The following is a 21205-nucleotide window of genomic DNA, read 5'->3' as shown; positions in this document are numbered from 1 at the left end:
GTTGAACGTGGAGTGAATTGTGTACATAGTGAGAAGAAAACTGTTTCGTTTGGTGGATTTTTGTGTTAAAATGTCCAATATATCCTTATAATTGTATTACGTTTTTTTCTTTTAGGAGGATATTTAAGGGAAAGGAAAATACATGACAGGGAGACACCAAACTGGTGCTCCCCCTTTATATATAAGGATAGATGTGTGATTTTTACACTCATCTTTTGATATTCATATTCTTTTTTTATTTTTTAGTGTTGAAAGTGTGTGTGTGTGTATATATAAGATAAAAAAAGGGAGTGCTAATAAAAAAAAGTGTGAAAATCATTTCCCTTTTATAATCCTTAATATATAGACAAGTGATAAACTACGGAGCCAACTGGTTGCACATGTGGGAGAATAACAAGCGGAGCAAAGACCCCAAGAATTTTTAGGATATATTGATAAAAGGTTTTAGGATATCTTAATGGCATAGTCAAAATTGAATAATCAAAATTTGTCACCTCATCTTTTGTTTATTCATTTTAAGGGTTGCTAAAGTTTATAATAATGTGAAGTCCTACATTAATGGTCATTTCAAGTCTATAATTTAAAAAAAAAAAAAAAAAAACCTCATTTTTAGTAGAAAAAGATAGAGAGAGTTGGGAATAAATGTAAGTGGATGAGTCCATTAAATTTGTCTTACCAAAAGAGAAAAGATTGCTAGTTTTACTTTTCCAAATACCAAAATTTGGTTATTGGTTAAGGAGTTGCTAATTTTAATTATACCATTGTGAGCCATAATTTAAATAAATATTGATAACTTTACAAATTTTCTACTTTTGGTTATGTTATTGGGGACATTTTAGCACTGATATACGACTTATGAGTCTTGCTGTTGAATTTATCAAGGCAGGAAAAAAAATTGGATTGGTTATTTATTTTTATACGAAGCTTCTCCTACAATTTTTTTTTTTTTGATAACGCAATATATCTCAGGCCAGTCTGTACACACTTTTGATTTCATGTGTTAATTTTTAAATTATTTAATTTTCTGCGAAAATTTCCCAGCTTCTCCCCTCTCTCTAGTGAGAGGTCCACCACCGCTGGAGCCAAGATGACATTCAATCAATTTCACTCAACACAAAAGCCACTCTATCCACAAACTCCAGCTGGCACGACGCTATTGGTCGACACTCCATCCATGCTGATCTCTCTCTAACACATTTGCCTTCACATATCACCATATTCAAATCTGAAGAGCTAAAACCACCTTCACACATTCAACCCCCTACTAAAATTCCCAGCCCCCCTAAACAACTAATAAACTTGAAAAAGGAAAAATGGCTGCAATCAAGGGATTGGGCACTTCTTTCCTACCTTTGGCTTCTCCTACCTCTTCAGGTAGTACTGCTACATTTTTTTTTTCCAGAGTAGAGTTCCATATTTGATTCACTTGCAATGAATAACGAAATACTATACTATACTACTACTTCAAATGAAGTTCTCCTATCGCTTGACTTAAAAAAATATACGGTTGTGAAGCGCGGTTCTATGGTATCGTTTTCGCTTTTACTTGTTCTTTGTTTTTCGTTTTTTAAACAAAAATGAAAAACCACAAAATGTTTTGAAACATTTTATTTCTCATTGGGTTACATAATAAAAGAACATGTATGTGTTGACAGGTTTTCTAAGGCCGGCACCGGTGATGGTCAAAAAGCCTCTGAGGGTGGCAAACGGGAGGGGAGGGAGGATTACGTGGTAACTAGAACGTACTAAAGATCTCTTCGATAAGTAAACTTGATACAGGAATTATGGTGGTGGTGATTAATTTTTATTTTTTTTATTTGTTGGTGATTGGTTTTGGGAAGCTCGTTTCAGAGAGATTGGCTGAGGACAGATCTGAATGTGATCGGGTTCGGGTTGATCGGGTGGCTGGCGCCGTCGAGCATTCCCGCGATCAACGGCAACAGCTTGACAGGGTTGTTCTTCGAGAGCATTGGAACTGAGCTCTCTCACTTCCCCACTCCCCCTGCTCTCGATTCTCAATTTTGGTGAGTCTTCCATGTTTCTACACAACATTCTTAATCCCTCAGAGGGAGGGACTTACTTAGGCTCTGTAATTACCTAGGGCTCCAAGGGCTTGGCCTGTCAGGCCTTACTAGTTCTTTTCCTAGATTGGATGAATGGACGAGGGGCAATTTTGGGGTTATAGAGAAATTGGGAAGCAATGAGTTCACTAGGCTTACTAGGAATCTTGTCATTCTTGATACACTGACGTTTTGTTATGGCTTTAATTGGGATCCCTGCAAGTAAGCAGTAAGATTGGTCTCCCCGAATTAATCGAGATGCGCGCGTAAGCTAGCTTGGACACCTGACTTATCAAAAAAAAAGTGAAAATAACATCTATTTTAGGCCTCATTTAGTGGTGTTCTTGATTGTACACACACAGAGGTATAGTATTATTTATTTAAGTGTTTTTATGGATGAAAATGGATGCACAGGTTGTGGTTGATATGCTGGCACCTGGGGCTGTTCTTGTGCCTTACCTTCGGGCAAATTGGGTTCAAGGGGAGGGCAGAGGAATACTTTTGAGATATGGCAGATGGCCTTTCTTTATCTGTGATCTATGTAACCATATAATCACTTCTTATTTAGTTTCTCAGCACTGTCGTCTTCTCGCAATTCCTGTTCAAGAGAAAAATTGTAATCTGTATCCCTTTCTTCTTGTGCAATATCTGAACCTTATTTGTGCTATTGTGCCTGTAATGCCAACCTTAAAACGTACAACCGGAGTGCAATTCCAAAGGTTTTCTCAGTTCGTTTTTTTCAGATTTCAAGAACATACTTTGTCGTGCCACCTATAGATGTTGGGCGGTAATAGTAGGTTTACTACTTCAGGTAAAGCAAAATTCGTCACACGAATCAGGTCAAGCAAAATTCTAGGATCATTGAAACAAGGAAAACATTCGACACAGGTAATAAACACAATACTTATGCACGTCCACAACAGTAAGAAAGGTTTGTATCTCATGCCATCTGCAACTGTGAACACGGGCAAATGACCATACAACGATTATTAGGTGTGCATGCAAATACAACCGTGCAGTAGGATCATAGGAGATGCTCGATAAAACTATTTTGATGGCAAATTCCTCTGTCCAGTAATGAGGATTGTATCATAAGCTCGTTCTTGCGTCACCCACACACAAGTTCGTTATCTGTGCCTTGTTAGTTTTCAGCAGAGAATTCGAGAACGATCTTTCGGAACCTTTGATGCTCCCAGAAGTTGATGTAAAAGTAACTGGGCAAGTCGGTTCGTCCATCACAGTTAGATTGAACAACTCAGACCTTGAATAATGCCCAACCACATCAAAATCAAACTTTGCACGTGCTATTTCGCGGAGATCTGTGCAGTTTAATCATCATAAAGGAAGAGGTAAGTTCTCAAGACGAATGACAAACAAAATTTTATGGAGGCAGTATAAACAGGACAAACCAGAGTCAAAAGCCAATAGGACCTCAATCAAACCAAAACACACATACCTATCAACGAAAACAAAAGCTGACCACCTAGAAGTAATTTTACATCCAAAATTTGTAGTCTAGACTCTAGAACAGATTGTTTAGAAACTTTCAGAATTGCAGCACTTTTTACTGCAGTCACTGCGTGCTGCAGAGTTTTGATCTTGGTTACTGCGGTGTCATAAGCTGAGGATGATCTTGCTCAATGTAAGGGAGTATTTGGAATGAGATTGGAAGAAAGTAATTCCCAATAGCCACTTTAGTTTTCTTTACTTTTTAGCAGCATCTAAAGTTTTTCTTTTCTGATTCCAAACTTTTGCATACTCCCAAGTCCCAAGTCTCTGACACCCATTTGTTGGTCCCTTTTGGCACTTTTTACTATTCAATGGGCAAAAGTTTTTTTTGGGGTAATTCAATGGGCAAAAGTTGATGAATTTACTCTATTACCCTTCTGTTTTGAGATTAATTACTACCAACAAAAAAAGGTAACGACGTTCCTAAAAGACTTGAATAGTAAAGAGAGAAAAGGATAATATGACAAGTACGGTAACATGTTTACGTAATAAGTTGGAATCTAAACACGGGACCAACAAATGGGAACAGAGGGAGTATATGTCTTTGTTCAATGGCAGACTTCATTGGAAGAAAATGCAGATGGCCACATGAAACAATTCGAAGTCCACTTCCGACAATGATTTGAAGTATTTCTACATGTCATTCCCCAACGTCCTATCATGAACTAGTATATTTTCTTTATTCTCTAAAGGCGGGTTTCTGAGAATAGGCAACCAGTGCATATTACATCTAAGATTTAGTGAACACAAGCTGGATTTTTGGTTTGGGGAAGAACCTGAAATTTCAGAGAAAAGCACAAACAATCCCAATTTAAGCGTCACTCTGAGCCATAATTGAGAGAGAGAGAGAGACACACAGAGAGAGAGAGAGAGAGAGAGAGAGAGAGAGAGAGAGAGCAACTTTTTAGGGTATGCTAAGTGACAATAGGTTGTTAAGTTTGACATTTCTTGTCCAATGTATTAAGCAAATTTATTTTCCCATATTTTTCCGTAGTTAAATTTGCTCCATTTTATGCGTCACCAACGACCAGATACAGATGCTTGGTGCAGTTTTGTCGGAGAAACCATACCTAGATCGGCTGAGACGAGTGCCTCCCCTTCATAGTTGGGGCCCGCCAGAACAGTGCCCGAAGGTGAAATAATAACGCTGCCACCGGCACAAACAACTGAATCTGGAGTGAGATTTTCTTCCGTACCTTGAAACACATATTCCGGAGGAGGTGGGTAGTCTTTCCTCCGACAGAATTGGTTGGCTGATAAAACAAAACAACCACCCTCAAGAGCAATGTGGGTCATAGATGCTTGCCATACATCCCTTGCATCAGCTGTAGGGGCACAATATATTTCAATGCCTACAAAGGTGAAATTTCATTAGTAGGTCAAGGTTTAAAGAGATCTTTTACGCCAAAAGAACTGATCAACTGTAGGAAGGAAGATGCTTATATTCATAGAAGCAAACAAGTACGAACAGACACTTAATGTCACTGATTACCAATCATAGCTTAACTACAATCAAGCAACATTCAGCTTATCAAATAAATCAAGACATCCCCAGCATCCAAATAGAGATGTTTCACATACCTTCTAATGAAAAACACATTTCCTAATGTTTAAATTTGCATGCGGCACAAACCTACCTTTTGCATACATTGCTGTCCTCAGAAGAGGCATCCTATTCTCCCAACATATAGCTGCACCTATTTTCCCAACGGGGGTATCAAAAACAGGAACTGTTGATCCATCTCCAAACCCCCAGATTATACGCTCCAAGGCCGTTGGCATGACTTTCCGATGCTTTCCGAGGAAGAGACCTTGAGAATCAAAGAACAATACTGTGCAATAGAGCGTATATCCATCTCTCTCAATCACACCCATAACTAGATATACCTTATATTTTCCAGCCATAGCAGCCAATCGATCAACTTCAGGACCTGCAAAGGTCACACATTACAAACATCAAATACTATCCTGCAAAATCATATGTAGCTTGCAAGCCGATCTAACTAATTGAGCCAGACACGGTTCAACCCCAACCTCAAACCAATTTTCATAGAAGGAGTCAGAATTTCATTTCAAGAAACAGCAACTAATTCCTTAAAGAGAATTTGTTTCAATAACACAATGCAATGAAAAAGCTCATAGTCATTTTGTATACAACATTCATCTTCGACAGCACCAAAACAAAGGGGGACTTACCAGGCACATCGATAGCTGCAGCATGATATTTCCGAAACTCCTCTTTACCCTTGGGGGTGCGGTTGCCAATGGTGGCTCCAAAATATGAGCCACGAGGATAACCACCCACAAAGGCTTCTGGAAATACAACTAGTTGTGAACCATAAGAAGCCGCCTCTGCCAGCAATCTCTCAGCCTTATCTGAAATACTGTCAGCATTAGACCCCCAAATATCCAATATCCAAAAGAGAATCAGTTGTCGAGTAGCTTATTTGGTATGGATAACATCTGGATACTCGATCCCCACCATTTCTTTCGAGCTTATAAAAACTTCAACATGACAAACCATTCAGAAATAACATTCATTGCAATATTGATCTGGTTTGCTAAGAGAAGTTTTATGTAGTACCAGACGATGTTGTCACCAGAAAAAAACGACAAAACAGTTTTCTATGTTAGAACAAGTAGTGGATTCTCGGGAAAAAAGACATGTTTATCTCCTGAACAAATGTTCTCAGCATGTCCTTAGCAGATATTAATTATCAAAACACGTCCTTTGCCGTCATTTTCCCTTTACGTTAGTGCTCAAAGGGCTACCTTGTCTCTAGACCAAATGTTTTGTCTTACTATTTTAGATTGTCTCTGCAGGAATTTTCCAAAACATTGATCATTAATATGAGAATTGTACGACGATCGATTTCTTCGAATCTGTTAGCTAGTTGTTTTTTTAGATATTATTGCATTAGACGCTTTAGCAATTTGTAAAAGAAGTTGTATGATAGAACTGATCATACAGTGATGAATTCGTCTTCAGGTGAAAGACACCAGTCGTGCCCCTGGACCAGGTCACAAGTCATTTTTTCACAACATGTCACCTACATAAGTAATTATTCAGTAGTCCGGGGTACTGCCACGTGTTGTTCCACATCATTTCAGAATCACATATTCATGTGGGGTTCATATAATTAGTCGTGGACTCCACAAGAATGTGTAGTTGTGGAGTGGTCCGGAGCACCACGTGAATAATTTCACGACCTACACACTTTTTGTCTGGGAACTTACGCCAATGTGTGGTGTCGTGGTGGAAAAAAGTCTTAGGGCACCACGTGGCGGGCACAGGATATTTCTTCCAAAGAAGAGAGGATCCGGCAATAGTCGCCGGAGAAGCTTCGAGATCCGGGGTTCGAATGAGGATTTTCTATTGCAATCTCTTGTCTATGCATACATTCAGATGCAGAGATGAATCCATCCATACATAGAAGTGTGTGAAATGCTGAATATCAATTTCTAACATGACTGAAGAAGTGCAGGAAATAATTAAGGAAATGAGGGTAAAATGGAATTGAAAGAACCTAAGGTGGCAGGGGTGTCGTAGAAGACGGTGGAGGCCTGAACTACGGTCGCTCGGACGGTTGGCGCAGATAAGTCGGCCCCCATGTCCACCTCCGCTATCAGTGGTCCGTCAACCAGAGCCATACTCCTCTCTCTCTCTCTCTCTCTCTCTCTCTCTTATCTGATCAGCTGGTAGCGTAGAAAAACGATAACGAGTTAGTGGCCAATTTTATTTTATTTTTGGGTAAATTTTCTCTCTCTCTCAGTTTGAGGCCAATTTTGTTTCGTTCTCTGGTGGCCCCGGCCCTAGGTGTTACGAGAAGCCACGGGACTGCTGGCTGCTGCTATTGTACTATTTTCGATTTGTACGCAGTTTATTTAGAAAATTAAAACTCTTTTTTACTCAAATGTCTAAATCAATTTAAGTATATCTCGATTAATTATGTTAGACTAATTTCACTGCTCGTTTGTAATATCTCAATTAAAATCAAAGCAAAATTTCGCATAAACATATACTTATGGGTAAATTTCAATGACACCCTTGTGCTTTCTTTTTTATTATTAAATTTTGCTACCTTCTCGCTGCTCAAATGACTGTAACATGGTTTTCCATTGGAAGTGGTGCATATTGAGATAGAGTAGACCGATAATTTTGTAATCATTTGGTCGTCTGCTTTATTGACAAATACCCCATTCACGTATAAGAAATGATAAGTCTTTTGTGATTTCAATGTTTTACCAACACCCAACAAACAATTGTTCGATCAAACACTTGTTACGGTAATAAAATCAGCCAAAAGTGTCTTATGTTGACTTTCACCATTTTCAATGATAAAATAAATGCGGATAAAAAAATGATAAAATAAATAATAAAAATCTCTCGATTCTCAATTTTTACCCAAAGTAATAAATTTATTCTTTATGATAAAAACTGATTCTTTTAAGTAATAAAAAAATAATTGGCAATTAATATATTTTCCCATTTTGATCATGTTTACCCCCTTCAATGAGGAAAAAAAATAGAAGTCATTTTTATTCAAAATAAGTGAAAGTTGATAACTTTTATTGAGTACGTTTTATTATTAGAGAAAAGGTGATTTTTGAGATAAAAGTCACTTTCGGCTCATTTTATCACATGTTTGGACAGACAACTATCGTAGGGTGCCGGTGAAACGCACATAGAAGTTTTTTTTTTTTTTGCTAAAAAGTGATTATTTCCCAAAATATTTAGATAAAAGTAATTTTTTTTTTTACTTTTTTGATTCCTCTTGTCGAGATGAATCAATAATTCATAAAAATTTGGCGCGAAATTAAAAAATGCAAACAAAATTTAAATAAGGACAAAACCAATTTATTTTCTTAAAAGAAGTGTTTTTAGCCTAAAAGTGGGGTGAATGGGCCAAAATCATGTTGGGACAAATGGAACTTTCAGAGATCAAATGGTCTTTTAAGTAGCAAGTAAATTGAACTATATGGGTCATTTTCGGTCATTCATTGTAGAGTGCAAAGGTGTTAATACTAGTAACTTTGTGGAGTTAGGCCGCGTTCTATTTTCTTCCAAAACTTTCTTTTTTTAAAAATAATGTAATTTTAAAATTAAATATAATAAAAATAAAAAATAATTTTTTAATTTTTTTGGCACCGTTTTAAAAGATCTCAATAAGATCTATCAAATAAGATACATAATAATAGAAAAATTATTTGCGTAAACACATAATTTTTGAACTTGAAATTACCTTCTTTTTAAAAAAGAAAGTTTTTCAAGAAAGTGGAACGCCACCTGACAAGATCTGGAGCCTGGTTCCCTTCTCGAGAGGACCAAAAGTTTTCTCGTGACCCGCCAATGCTCTAAGAGGTGCAGGGAGGCTCGTTGTGGTCAACCGAATCTTGTTAATTGTGGTACGAATCATTCGGTTCGTAGAGATTGCCGTACACTACATGTGAACCAAAAAATAAGTCAATTGGACATTAATACCTTTGTGATCGAGATGGATTTGTGCCACAGTACATCTTTAAAATCATGCACTAGCTATAATTTTTTTTATAAAATCATCGATTAATCTAGTTTTTTTTTTTTTTTCTGAATGATTTATTCAGCCTACCCTACAAATTGAACATGCCATTACATCACAATGAAAATATTTCAATTGTGCATACCGAGGCGCCCTACACCACCGCAATACAACATTGCACTATGGATCGGACCCCTTGTCCTTGTCCAGGATGGTGGCGCTGAAGGAGATGGAACACGGAGGATCCAGCAATAGTGGCCGGAGAAGCAAGGATGGAACTATGCTCATAGTGGGTTAAGTTGTAGCTCAGGTCAACTTTGGAAAAGACAAAAATTTTGCCCATATAATTTAAGCCCAACTCATTCCACCACCAACCCATTTTGGTCAAGGGCGCGTAGATTACATTCCTGGTTCCGCCCACGTGGAGAAGCTTCGAGATCTGCTTTTGGAAGGAGAATTTTCAATTGCAATCTCTTGTACATACATTCATATATATGATTCATATGCAGAGATGATGACAAAAGGAGTATAAAGAGGAGGAGAAGGCAGAGGAATAAACACGTACAGGTGGTGAAATGAATACATATAGTAGTATATGCATAGAAATGTGAAAAAGGAATTGAAAGAACCTAGGGTGGCAGGGGTGTCGTAGAAGACGGTGGAGGCCTGGACCACGGTGGCTCGAACAGTTGGCGCAGATGAGTCGGCGCCCATGTCCAGTGGTCCGTTGCTTGGAACCAGAGCCATCTCTCTCTGAATCAGCTGGTAGCTGAGGAAATGATAACAAGTGTGAGGCCAAATTTGGTTGTATAAAACTACACCAATACTGAACACCGGGTTGTGTGGGACTATTTTGGATGGTCACACAAATAATCGGAACTGATTAATTTGGGGGCTTTGGGTTGGTGTTGTGCAGAGAATGCAGTGAAAACTGCATACTTCCGAACCGTCGGATGCACGATTCAATGGCTCGGATGTGCGCAGTACGGTGTTGTGCACACCACTTCACAGCACCATTCCCAATTCATTAATTTGGTTCTTTAAAAGTAATACCAAAGCAAATCATAGAAACTGAGTCTTGCGTCCCAATCAATTAGAGTCGCTCACATAAATTCTATTTTTTTTATTGAGCTCTGTTCATGGCTATTTATTATTCACTTAGATTCAATAAGCCCAAATCTTTTTTCGTATCACGTCATCCAAATTCATTTTAGGTTTTTCTCTACCTCTAGCCCTTTTAGAGCATGTATATTAATGAAAATGTAAAAATGCTGATCAATAGTGCACTTTTTTCATTTTATCTACTCACATCTCTCTCAACACTACACAAATATTATCTATTTTACCTAACTCCAATTAAAATATATATTTTTTACTCATTTTTTTTATTATCTTTATTGTTTAAAGAGAGGAGAAAGCAGGGAGGAGAGAGAGAAAGAAATAATAAAAAAAGAAAGGAGTATGAATAGTGCATAGTTAAAAATAGAGAACAATTATTCACAAATGCATTTTAGCTCATCTTTTAGCTTATTTGGTGTAGACTATTTTTTTATGTTTCTCTTAGGTAAAATAGCAAAAAATGTATTTTTGCTCATCTAATATACTTGCTCTTATCCACTTGTTTTTGAAAAGAAATTAATGGTTCGGATTCACTTTGACATTTGGGTCCTACACATCAAAATGAATCTCAATCTTTAATTTCACTTTCTTGAACATTTTCGGGGAAATGTTTTCTGGATTGTAACATTTTTGTTTCCGATTACCTGTTTCTTTTTTGAACTGTGCTACACACACAACAATCTGTGCACAGATTGTGCACAGATTTCGTTGTGGGGCCCACCACGGGTCCCACACAAATCATCCGAGCCGTTCATTAAATATAAAACATTTTTTTAAGGGTTCCCGTAAAAAATAAGCTCAATCTAATACTTATAGATGCTTTATCCAACCATCTAACTTTTCATTCAGATTTTCGAATAATGAAAAGTTATATGATTGGATCGAGTACCTATATGTATCGGATTGAGATTATCTTTTACGGGGACCCTTGAAAAAATGTTTTACATTTAATGAACAGCTCGGATAATTTGTGTGGGACCCGTGGTGGGTCCCACCATAAAATCTGTGCACAGATTGTATGTGTGTGTAGACTTTCCGTTCTTTTTTACGTGGATCAATAAGTGTTGACACAGACTTATCGTACACAAATCCCGCACAGATTTTGGGTAGGGCCCATTATGGGTCTCATACAAACAATCCGAGTCGTTCATTAAATGTAAAACATTTTTTAAAGTGTCCCCTCGAAAAATCAGCTCATTAATCCGATACCTATAGGTACTCGATCCAATCATTTAACATTTCATTATCCTGAAAACCGAATGAAAAGTTTGATGATTGGATCGAGCATCCATAGGTATCAAATTGAGCTGTTTTTTTTTGCGAAGGCCCTTGAAAAACTGTTTTACACTTAATGAACGACTTGGATCGTTTATATGGGACCCGTAATAGGCCCCACACAAAAATTTGTGCAAAATCTGTTACCTATTTATCTATGTGTATATCCTATCCTATGTTACAATAAACAAAGATACTGTATATAGTATCAGAGTATCGGGCGCGCTCTCTCTCTCCCCGTCTCTTCGTTTCTCTCACTCCCTCTCTCTTTTTCGTTTCTCTCACTCCCTCTTCTTTAATCTTGAGAGGGAGAGAGAGAGTAACGTTTTCAAATCTTGATTGACGAATTGAAAATCTACAATAATATATACTAAGAAAGCCACAATCAATTGATAAAACCCATGGAATCACGTTTGTCGCTGATGCAACTTGTTAGAAATTCAAATGGGAGTTTATAAATGTAACTGCGAATTTACTGCATGTAACGTCTACTAAATGAAACACCCAAATTTTATAATAATTTACTACATACAACCTCAAAAATACCCATGATCTTCCCAAATTATCCGTCCCTCCCCCAAACCTAATTTTTCCCCAAAAAATTGAACTCCAACACCACCCCCCCCCCCCCCGACCCTTCTCCCTCTCTCCCATTGTTAATTTCTTCTCCCCTCCCCTCCTTCGACCCTTCTCTCTCTCTCCCATTGTTAATTTCTTCATCTTCTTCTCCCTTATTCTTCTCTTCCTCAGACAACCGCCACCAACATGAGTACCGTGACTACCGTCCACCATCGCACCACCAGCACAAGCAGCGTCCACCACCACCAGCCTATTGAACATGTTCCTTCTCGTATGTTAGTGCTAGAAGAGTTTGGAAATTAGTGAAGTAATTTAGGCTGTGCAATGGAAATGGAAGTTTGGAAAAGGTAGCCATGGATGTAGTTTTGGAGCTGAGATCACAGCAAGAGTTAACTCATCACTCCTCTAATTTTAACCTGGTTCTATTCCGACATTGTCAGATTCTAAAACTTGAAATTATGCCAAAATTTCAAAATCTAAAGTTTGAAAATTGACGACAATAACATATTCTAAAACTCGAAATTCTGCCAAAATTTCAAACTATAGAGTTCAAAAATTGTAGACAATAATCACTCCTCCATTTTTAACCAAGTTTTGGCCCGACATTGTCAGATTCTAAAATTTGATGACATTATCATAAATTTTTAGAAAATATCATATTCTGAACGTGTCCCGACGATATATTTTTCGGATTCTACAATTTGATATTCACTATTTGATAATGTCAGGTCAGAGAAACAGAAATTGGAGGAGCTTTGCTTTTGCTGTGGTTTTGGCTCCAAAGCTACCGTGGCTACCTTTTCTTTCTCAACTACCATGTTGGTTACAAATGAATCTAATCCCCAAAGACTAAGTTCGAAATGTATATTGCTTTCATTTGTTGGGTCAAATACTTATTCTCTAGCAAGGAGGGAGAGGAAGAAATTGAGATTTTCATTGAGAGTTGGGATGTGAGATTTAGAAGGTGGAAGCTCTTGGTTTTCCAAAGTTTCAGCTATGGTGGAAGGGAGGAAGAAAGGGAGATAATGGATGGAATAGGAGGGAGGAGTGGGTTGTGTTGTAATAGTGTGGTTGTATGGATGTGGTTATATGTACTAAATTTAAGGGCATTTTTCAATTCTATTAAGGGCATTTTTGTCCAAATATTTCTTACTTAAAAAACGGGTCGTATGCAGTAAATTCGTAGTTGCATTTATAAATTCCCATTCAAATTTATGGAGAGATCAAGTCTTCAAAGAATAATTAAAGTGTGCGTAAGCTGGCCTGCCATCCAAAGTTATCAAATAGAGAGAGCTAAATAAAATTACGCATCTTTTCTATCTCTCACCAACTCTTGGCCGCATCATCCAACATTCTTCGAGAGGGAATAAGATTCTTCGAGAGGGAATAAGATTGATCATTTTGTGTTGGGCTGCAGCGTTGTTTTTCAAGTGTCTACACCCAGCAATTACAATTGCAACAGCATCAGAATCGATTTGAAGCCGTATCCGAAGGATAACACCCTCGCGGATAGCAAAAGCTAATCCAGTAATTTAGCTTTGAATGCCTTGAACAAAAATTCACCTCGTAACCCCCATGGTCTCGGGTTAGCATGCCAATTCCAACCTCAGCTGCATGATCGTCGACTGTTGCATCAACATTTCTCTTGAAGGTGCCCTGAGAAGGAGTATACCATATTTTCCTAAATATACATCTCCAACAAAACGGAATTAAAAAACGTAGCAATGTAAAAAGGGGTCTACCATGCGTCTACCACCGTCCTTCGCTCCCTTACAGTGTTGGCAGCTTGAGTCCTCCTTTTACTTTACTAATAACAAAGCCATGGAAAGTTGCCAGTGCTTTGGAGCAACACAGCTGCAGCATTCCAGTAACACCAGTAAAAATATACCATCATTCCTGGCCATGCAACAAGAATACATGACGATGCAGCCGCCTTCAAAACTCCATCACTGATATCCTATTAACATGTGTGATCAGAACCAGGACCTCTACCAAATTTCCTATGCCATTATGACAATGAGAGAAAATTTAAACACAATTGAACAAGTAAAAAATCTGATCTTTTTTTATTTTTTATTTTTTATTTATAAATCACATCATTCCAAGCCAGGACATGGACTTTCCTTTGCTCTAGACTAAATCCTGAAGAAAATTACCATTTAAGTTCATCGATGAATTTAGTTTACAGATTTAAGGAGGAAATTACATTGACTGCTTTGATTAAGGTGGCAAGACTGCATGTAACAGGAATTTGCTTGTCCAACTGAACAATTTCCTTTGTATTTTGTCAATAACAAACTGGGTGCTGGTAGCCAGGTACATTTTTTCTAAAGTACTACTTGGAAGTCAAGCTTCCTTCCCTAATGTAAGAAAAAGCACTTCAGATTCACGGGGTTGATTTTGTTGTCCTGAGACAGCACAATACTAATGTAAGACCTCCAGTTGACCCTACATTTGGAATTACAGCTTTCCCGAAAAGGAGCAGACATCAGTCAAAGACAGATTGGAGTTAAAAGGGTCCATCACTTCTGATGGCATAAAGATTCATGGCCTGACGAACGCTAGGAGACAGGTAGAACCGTAGAAGGTATCATGATCCATCCATCGAATGAGATTAGATGAAGAAGTGATACAGGACATCCCTCGTTATGTATAACAAACATCAGAAGTATGAAATGTAAGTACCTTGTTATGAAGCCCCAACATCTTTCACTTGGTATGCCAACAAAAAGTCACTTCACACATTTGATTCAAGCAGGATGAGAGCATTTATCGGGGATAGAGTGGTGTTGTCAGGCCCGGGTTCTCCATTGAACATATGCGCTGCGCCATATTAAATTGCACGACAATTAAAGCTTGGCCGATGTGTCTGACCCAGAATTACAAAGATACAAGTGAAAATGCAGCATAATGCTTAAGCTGGAGTATACAAAACACCACAAATTAATACTCCTCAAAAGATGTCCTACACCTAATGCTTTAGCTTTGCAGAGCATAATATCTAGCTTGAATTACAATTATACAAATGAAACAATTTGTTATCGAAATTAGAAACCACTATAGTAGAGGCAGAATCAATGGTCAATTGTTTGAAACTACCTTAACCCCAAAGAAACATGCTCTTCAGATCCATCTTCATCCATACCAGTTTGACAAATTTCTTATTATTGAATGTGTTCATCCTAGTGGAAGAGGCATACTGAATCCAGAGGTGAATTCGCAGCTAAAACAATTGGTGCAGGTTTCCATCCTCATTCCAAGGAATGTTTCTATAGTCGATCATGTCACTAGCAGTACAAACCCTGAAATTAGAGCAATACCCTGCACGACCTTATGATAAGCAAGATTGTCAGCACAAGCACACATACCTGATGAGTTGGTAGATAGCAATGGCAATGGCAATAGCAATTATATGATTATAATATACCTAGGAATAGCTAAGAAAAAAAGAAGAGAAACAGTTGCACATGCTTCAGGAATTTGCTCTGGCCATTGACAGGGGTGTGAGGTTGCTACACACTGCAGTGGTGTGAACCTGTGAAAGTGGGGAAATCCAATTAGTGGGATAAAAGAAATTGGAAGCATTATACACTGGAAATCCAAGTAGAAAACAGAAATGGGAACAATCTGTATCCAATGAGGTAAGAATTATCTCACTCACTCTTGGCGAGAGACGAGAGTTCAACTTATGAATCACTTCACCATTTTTTGTTTCCCCTTAAACTTGGGACTAACAATGTCAACGGTCAACCTTATCTACGGACCTAGTGCTAGTATAGGGCTGAGTGCTATTCAATATAAAGCATCTCAGGCTTTGCTTAAATCCGTCAGCAAACCACCACCTTGTAGACACGACGGTTGTGTCTTCAATCCCTCAAGCTAAAATTCCAGTCATTTTATCTTTCACAACTCTGGAAGGGCACGGCCAAAAATCTGCTATGGAGAACAAATTGACGCCCAGAAGCCTAAGAAAGCAATCTCTTCAGATGTCACGACCATAATGTAATTCGGAATAGGATGAGGTTAATCCTTTTTAGGGCCATTAGAAGGCTATGTTAGAAATGTAGGATTTCATCATATTTAACATCACAGTAAACTAAGGAGTAAAGGCAAAGAGAGAGAAACTGACGAGTGAAAGATTCAAGGGAATATATGCTTGATCATTGATTTCGGCCTTTCTGAAGGAAATTAAATAAACAAATCATTATGACTTCAACTTTAATCCACATAAGATCATACACAATCATTTGTATACGCACATGGAGAACAGTTCACACATACATGTGGTTTGGTATAAATATAACTTTACCTTCACAGATCCATGTCTATCCTTGGCATGAACTTCCTGATCAGTTTTTGAAGGGAAGGATCTTCGCCCTCAGTTGAGATTAGATCTATAATGGATGAAAAATTAGATGCACTGGGTGAAAAACCCCTTCCCACCATTTCCTCAAGGAATGCCACAGCCTTGTAACCCTTTTGTTGCCCAAAAAATCCTCTGATAATAGTGTTGTAAGTGATACCATCAGGCAAGCAACCATTCTGTTTCATTTCAACAAACAACTCACAAGCTTCATCTAGCAATCCTTCCTCGCACAGACCTCGTATCATCATATTATATGTCGTGTGATCAGGATGTAGCCCCTTGGAAGAAAGTTTAGTGAAAAGCTCCCTTGCGTTGTCAATTTGTTTATCCTTGCAAGATGCATCAATGAGGACACTGTACGAAACAATGTCAAGATCTAAACTGCTGCTTTCAATCATGTGAAACAAAGAAAATGCTTCACCAATATGCCCGTTTTTGCAAAGGCCGTCCAACACGATATTATAAGAGTGAGTACCTCCAAGTAGGCCTGGTTTTTGCATCTCACGGAAAAGTTTTTTAGCAGCTGCACATCTACCAATCCGAAACAGACCCTGTAATATAGTGTTGCAAGTTATAACATCAGGTTTCAAACCCCTCTGAGGCATATCTTGAAAGAGATGCATGGCCTCATCTAATTCCAATTTGTTGCAATATCCCTTGATCAAAATGTTATAGCTGAAAACGTCCGGACGAAGGCCCCTATTAACCATGGTTTTTAACATTCTCATTGCTTCATCCATCCGACCTTGCAAACAATATCCATGCATTATTGTGTTGTACGTGTATACATTAGGATCCACACCTCTTTTTATCATGACTCCAATAACCTCCTTTGCTTCTTTTCCCCTCCCTTCCTTAGTAAGTGCATCCACCAACACACTAAACGTACGAACATTTGGAGAAACACCACTATCCAACATCTCTCTTAACATTCCTGTAGCCTCCTTCCACTTGCCGTTATTGCACAGGCCATATATCAAAGACGTATAAGTGACGACATCTGGACGAATACCTTTTCCACTCATTTCCAACAAGAGGTTTACGGCATCACCCACCATCCTACCCTTGCACAGACCATCAATGATTGTGTTATACACAACAATGTTAGGTTTACAACCTCTCTCTTCCATAATCTGAACCATCCTAATAGCCATACTAATGTTGCCTGTTTTGCAAAGCCCATTAACGATTGTCCCGTACGTAACCACATTGGGTTCAATACCACTCTTTCTTGTTAATTTATCGAGTAAATCCATGGCCTCGTCGATTTTATCCCGTAAAACAAGCCCGCGTATGAGATTGGTGAAGGTAGTTACACAGGGCGATTTGCCCCGTTTGAAGAGGACGCCCAGAAGAGAGAACCCGAAATCGACTCGATTCAACTGGCAGCAACAGATTATCGCAATCTTCAAGGTGAAGAAATTGGGCAGGACGCCTGAAAATTGCAACTTGACAAAGAAAGAAAGGGTAGAGCCGTAATTACCCGATTTCTTTACAGCCGCTAAGGCCGTGTTGATTTCTGAAGTGGGTGGCGGAGGTTGCGCTTGGAGAGCCCGGTTCAGAAAGTCTTGAGCTTTTCGGAGCTCGCTGGGCCCCGCGGCGGGTTGTTTTCTTTTTGCAGGAGGAGGAGAAGGAGAATTAGGGTTTCTAGAGTTGGAGTGAGAGTGAAAGAGGTTAGAAATAGCATTAGGGTTTGGTAGAGAGAGAGGAGTATTAGCGTTAGGGCGGTAATTGTCTGATGCCATGCAACTGATTATGGAAAACGCACCGATTTTTGCCGTCGTTTCCATACTCTGTTTTCCTGTTCTGTGAAGTTGCGTCCTCAGGACTGTTGAGGCTGTTTGAGGTCCACGGTGTGATATCTGGATTTCGTTGGCCAGGTATTTTATGACCCGGAAAACACGAAATATTCGGACAATCTCAAAGTAGCATTTGTTTGGTAAAAATTTCGGGAATTGATTTTCATATTTTTCTTTGATTCAAATGTTTTTTTTTGTGTGAAATTACACGATTATCATTTTCATATGTGAAAAGAAAAATGTATGAAAAGTAATCTTGTAATTTTACATGAACGAAAAGAAGAAATTGAGTGCACTTGAATGAAAATGGAATGTGAAAATCAATTTCCTTTTAGAGAAGGGAAATTCCGTGTGGTAAGACATTTGCGAGATAGAATTAGAAATGAAAACATTCGTGGAATGGTAAGGCCATCCACAGTGGCATAATCAAAAATGGATACCCAAAAGTTGACACATCAGCTTTTGATTATCTATTTAAGAGGTTACTAAGCTTAACAATATTGAGGTCCACAATGGTCACTTCTAGTCCATAACTAAAATAAGAGATACACTACAATTTCACTCTCTCTCCCCTTGTGTTTTCCACCATTGATCACTTCCCTCCATTACACTTTTTTTGGCAAAAATATATCAATTTTCTCCTTTAATTTTGGGGGAAAAAATTGGTGACTTCCTTCCCTAATATTATGAATATGGAAAAAAAATCATGTACTCAAAAAAAAAAAAAAAAAACAGATGTGTTCTTGAATTTGTAAAAAAATGTAAGATTCTTTATGTACTCAACCACAGGGAGAGGAACGAAAAAAGAATAAAATAAAAACGAAAAAAAAAAGTGAAATACCTTAATGCGGCGACAAATGTTTTCCACCATTGATCACTTCCCTCCAACACGCGTGTACATAAATTTTAGAACCAGTTAACTTATGTGGTGTGAGATCCACAAATTTTGATTATTGAAAAAAGGTTGCTAGTTTTGGTTATCCAAAGCCTAAAATTTGATTATTTCTAAGAATGTTGTTAAGTTTGATTATACCATTGTGAGCCATCTTTTACCCCAATATTGTTAACTTTAAAAATAATTTGCTTTTGATTATGCCACTATGGATGGCCTAAGGGTAGCACCACTAGAAGCTAAGATGAGAGTAATGAAGAAGATACATGTTCAGAAAAGAAAGGAAATAACTTAACACCAGGCTGAAATTCAGCCACTAATCAAGTGCAAATTAGTAAACTGCAGGATATACTACTCCCTCCGTCCCACTTTGTTCCGTCTGTTTTTTTTTTTGGAAAATTCTAAAAAATTGTCTATATCTTACAATCTATAATATCTTTTATGATTTCAAAAACTTTGTTTAATAAAATAAATTGAAATCTACCAAACAAGATCCATATTGAATATATAAAATATTATAGATTGTGAGATATAAACAATTTTTTGAGACATCCAAAAAAGAAAACAGGCGAAACAAAATGGGACGGAGGGAGTAGAACATTGCTTATTTCTCTCCTGATTTTACTCCTTCCTTTCTTGTATTGATTTGTAAACATTGTATCTTCCTTATATACAAAATTCTCTATATAAGTTATATTGTGAGCAAGGGTTTTTCTACCGATTCAATTCCTCTTTATGGTATCAGAGCCATAGAGCAACCCAATCCTATCTTCTTCTTCCTTATTGTTTTTCTACCCCTTTTTCTCGTTTGTAATCCCCTCTCCTGGCTCCGTTCAGTTGCCAGGAAAGTACAGAAAATGATGGAAAAATCAATTTTTCCATGATTTTTGTAGTGTTCAGTTGGCAGGAAAGTAGTAGGAAACACGTTTTTAAGTTTTCCTGCAGGAATTACTTTCCTGCAAAAGTGATCCTGCAAAAAACACAGGATTTTGCGTCGCGGGAAAAGGAAAATGAGTGAACACTCACAAAATTTTTCCGAAAGTTTTTTTTCCTGACAAATGAACAACTAAACCTTAATTATTCTTGCAAAATTCTTTTGTCAAATGAACACTCACAGGAAAATAATTTTCTTTTTCTTTTACTTCACTTTACTTAACTTTTCCTGAGAATAACTTTCCTGTACAACATTCCTGGCAACTGAACGGAGCCTATAATGTCTACAGGTTCTTCAACCACTGTTGTTATACGTGTCACGATCCTGACCCGCCCCTTGAGGTCTTAATCATGTCAAATGCCAGTGATTTCTCACTAAGGCCAAATTGCAAATCAAATATCATCTAAGCAAGCGATAATCAAAAGGGACTAAACATAACAGCGGAAGCAAAAGGCGACTTTATTGATAACGAACCAAGGTCTTACTTAGATTTTACCAACCAAAAGATAAACCTCTCAAAGCTGTGCTTACATACAAACTCAAAAGCTAACAAACCATGTATAAAGCTAAGTGTCTACAAGCATAACTTCCTTTCTACAAGTTTTCAAAAAATACAACACGTCCCAAAAGTAAACACCACGCCACCCTACGCATCGCTTCCTAAAAGGTGGAAAAGAAAATCCATAAGCCAAAGCTCATGTGAATGATTAATATTTAACTCACATGCCTTCCATGAACAATGCAAAATAATTTGATAATATTTCAAAACAAAGAATTCAAATCCATAAGCCAAATATAATGCACATTTCGCTATTCAAAATTCAAAAGCTACCGGGCGTCTCCGGTAGTGGATAAGCCAGATGTCTATGCACTATCCCAAAATACACACCAACCTCAAACACCCTTGCTAGCCATTAAGCCATCCCCTAGCAAGATCGGACGTTGGGAATGTCATTAAATAAATTCGCAAATAGGTCCACCTTCCATTGGTATCCATGGAGTACACCATTTATAAAACATGTTCAAATAAGCTCAATAAGGAAAACAAGTTCAAAATCATGTGTTTAGGTATTAAATCACTCACCTCGGCTTTACGAACCACCCGAACTTCCTAAAACGATTAGGCAATAAAAGAAATGATTAGAAGATGCTA

At 37.9% G+C, this 21205-nt stretch overlaps 3 protein-coding genes across 16 annotated transcripts; 1 reads left to right on the top strand and 2 right to left on the bottom strand.

The window, feature by feature from the left end:
- Positions 1-1136: 1136 nt before the first annotated feature.
- Positions 1137-2727, top strand: LOC131326731 (photosystem I subunit O). Its single transcript, XM_058359623.1, has 4 exons — positions 1137-1374; positions 1656-1731; positions 1842-2024; positions 2475-2727. Exons 1-4 carry the CDS (start codon positions 1314-1316, stop codon positions 2563-2565), a joined length of 411 nt encoding a protein of 136 aa, XP_058215606.1. The 5' UTR covers positions 1137-1313; the 3' UTR covers positions 2566-2727.
- A 173-nt stretch (positions 2728-2900) lies between these two features.
- On the bottom strand, positions 2901-9864 carry LOC131326585 (bifunctional nitrilase/nitrile hydratase NIT4A). 2 transcript variants are annotated; one of them, XM_058359526.1, is made up of 5 exons: positions 9718-9864; positions 5766-5945; positions 5207-5500; positions 4640-4921; positions 2901-3379 (listed from the first exon to the last, which is right to left on the bottom strand). In XM_058359526.1, exons 1-5 carry the CDS (start codon positions 9833-9835, stop codon positions 3150-3152), a joined length of 1104 nt encoding a protein of 367 aa, XP_058215509.1. In that variant the 5' UTR covers positions 9836-9864; the 3' UTR covers positions 2901-3149. The 2 variants fall into 2 exon arrangements, with proteins under 2 accessions (XP_058215509.1, XP_058215437.1); XM_058359454.1 differs by lacking the exon at positions 9718-9864 and adding an exon at positions 7097-7325.
- Positions 9865-13231: 3367 nt separating this feature from the next.
- Positions 13232-18317, bottom strand: LOC131325922 (pentatricopeptide repeat-containing protein At1g63330-like). Of its 13 annotated transcripts, none has more exons than XM_058358924.1 (7): positions 16371-18317; positions 16191-16239; positions 15723-16026; positions 15161-15596; positions 14747-14884; positions 13804-14018; positions 13232-13717 (listed from the first exon to the last, which is right to left on the bottom strand). In XM_058358924.1, the coding sequence occupies exon 1, from the start codon at positions 18215-18217 to the stop codon at positions 16373-16375; it is 1845 nt and encodes a 614-aa protein (XP_058214907.1). In that variant the 5' UTR covers positions 18218-18317; the 3' UTR covers positions 13232-13717; positions 13804-14018; positions 14747-14884; positions 15161-15596; positions 15723-16026; positions 16191-16239; positions 16371-16372. The 13 variants fall into 13 exon arrangements, with proteins under 13 accessions (XP_058214907.1, XP_058214436.1, XP_058214512.1 ...); XM_058358453.1 differs by lacking the exons at positions 15723-16026; positions 16191-16239 and having other exon boundaries at positions 13232-13495; positions 13625-13717; positions 15161-15391; positions 15489-15596; XM_058358529.1 differs by lacking the exons at positions 15723-16026; positions 16191-16239 and having other exon boundaries at positions 13232-13495; positions 13625-13717; positions 13804-13957; positions 15161-15391; positions 15489-15596.
- Between the last annotated feature and the right edge of the window lie 2888 nt (positions 18318-21205).

The sequence above is a fragment of the Rhododendron vialii genome, chromosome 1a, assembly GCF_030253575.1.
Source record: "Rhododendron vialii isolate Sample 1 chromosome 1a, ASM3025357v1".
Lineage (NCBI taxonomy): Eukaryota > Viridiplantae > Streptophyta > Magnoliopsida > Ericales > Ericaceae > Rhododendron > Rhododendron vialii.
This window is presented reverse-complemented; position numbering and strand designations above follow the sequence as displayed.

Bases quoted from the DNA above. Each gene is read 5' to 3' on its own strand.
- LOC131326731 (XM_058359623.1), top strand. From the start codon at position 1,314: ATGGCTGCAATCAAGGGATTGGGCACTTCTTTCCTACCTTTGGCTTCT. The intron at 1,375-1,655 runs GTAGTACTGCTA...ATGTGTTGACAG, and splicing joins GGCTTCTCCTACCTCTTCAG to GTTTTCTAAGGCCGGCACCG. The intron at 1,732-1,841 runs GTAACTAGAACG...GGTTTTGGGAAG, and splicing joins AGGGGAGGGAGGATTACGTG to CTCGTTTCAGAGAGATTGGC.
- LOC131326585 (XM_058359454.1), bottom strand. From the start codon at position 7,220: ATGGCTCTGGTTGACGGACCACTGATAGCGGAGGTGGACATGGGGGCC. The intron at 4,922-5,206 runs GTAGGTTTGTGC...TCACCTTTGTAG, and splicing joins GACAGCAATGTATGCAAAAG to GCATTGAAATATATTGTGCC. The intron at 3,380-4,639 runs GTATGGTTTCTC...TAAACTGCACAG, and splicing joins ACTCGTCTCAGCCGATCTAG to ATCTCCGCGAAATAGCACGT.
- LOC131325922 (XM_058358924.1), bottom strand. From the start codon at position 18,217: ATGGAAACGACGGCAAAAATCGGTGCGTTTTCCATAATCAGTTGCATG.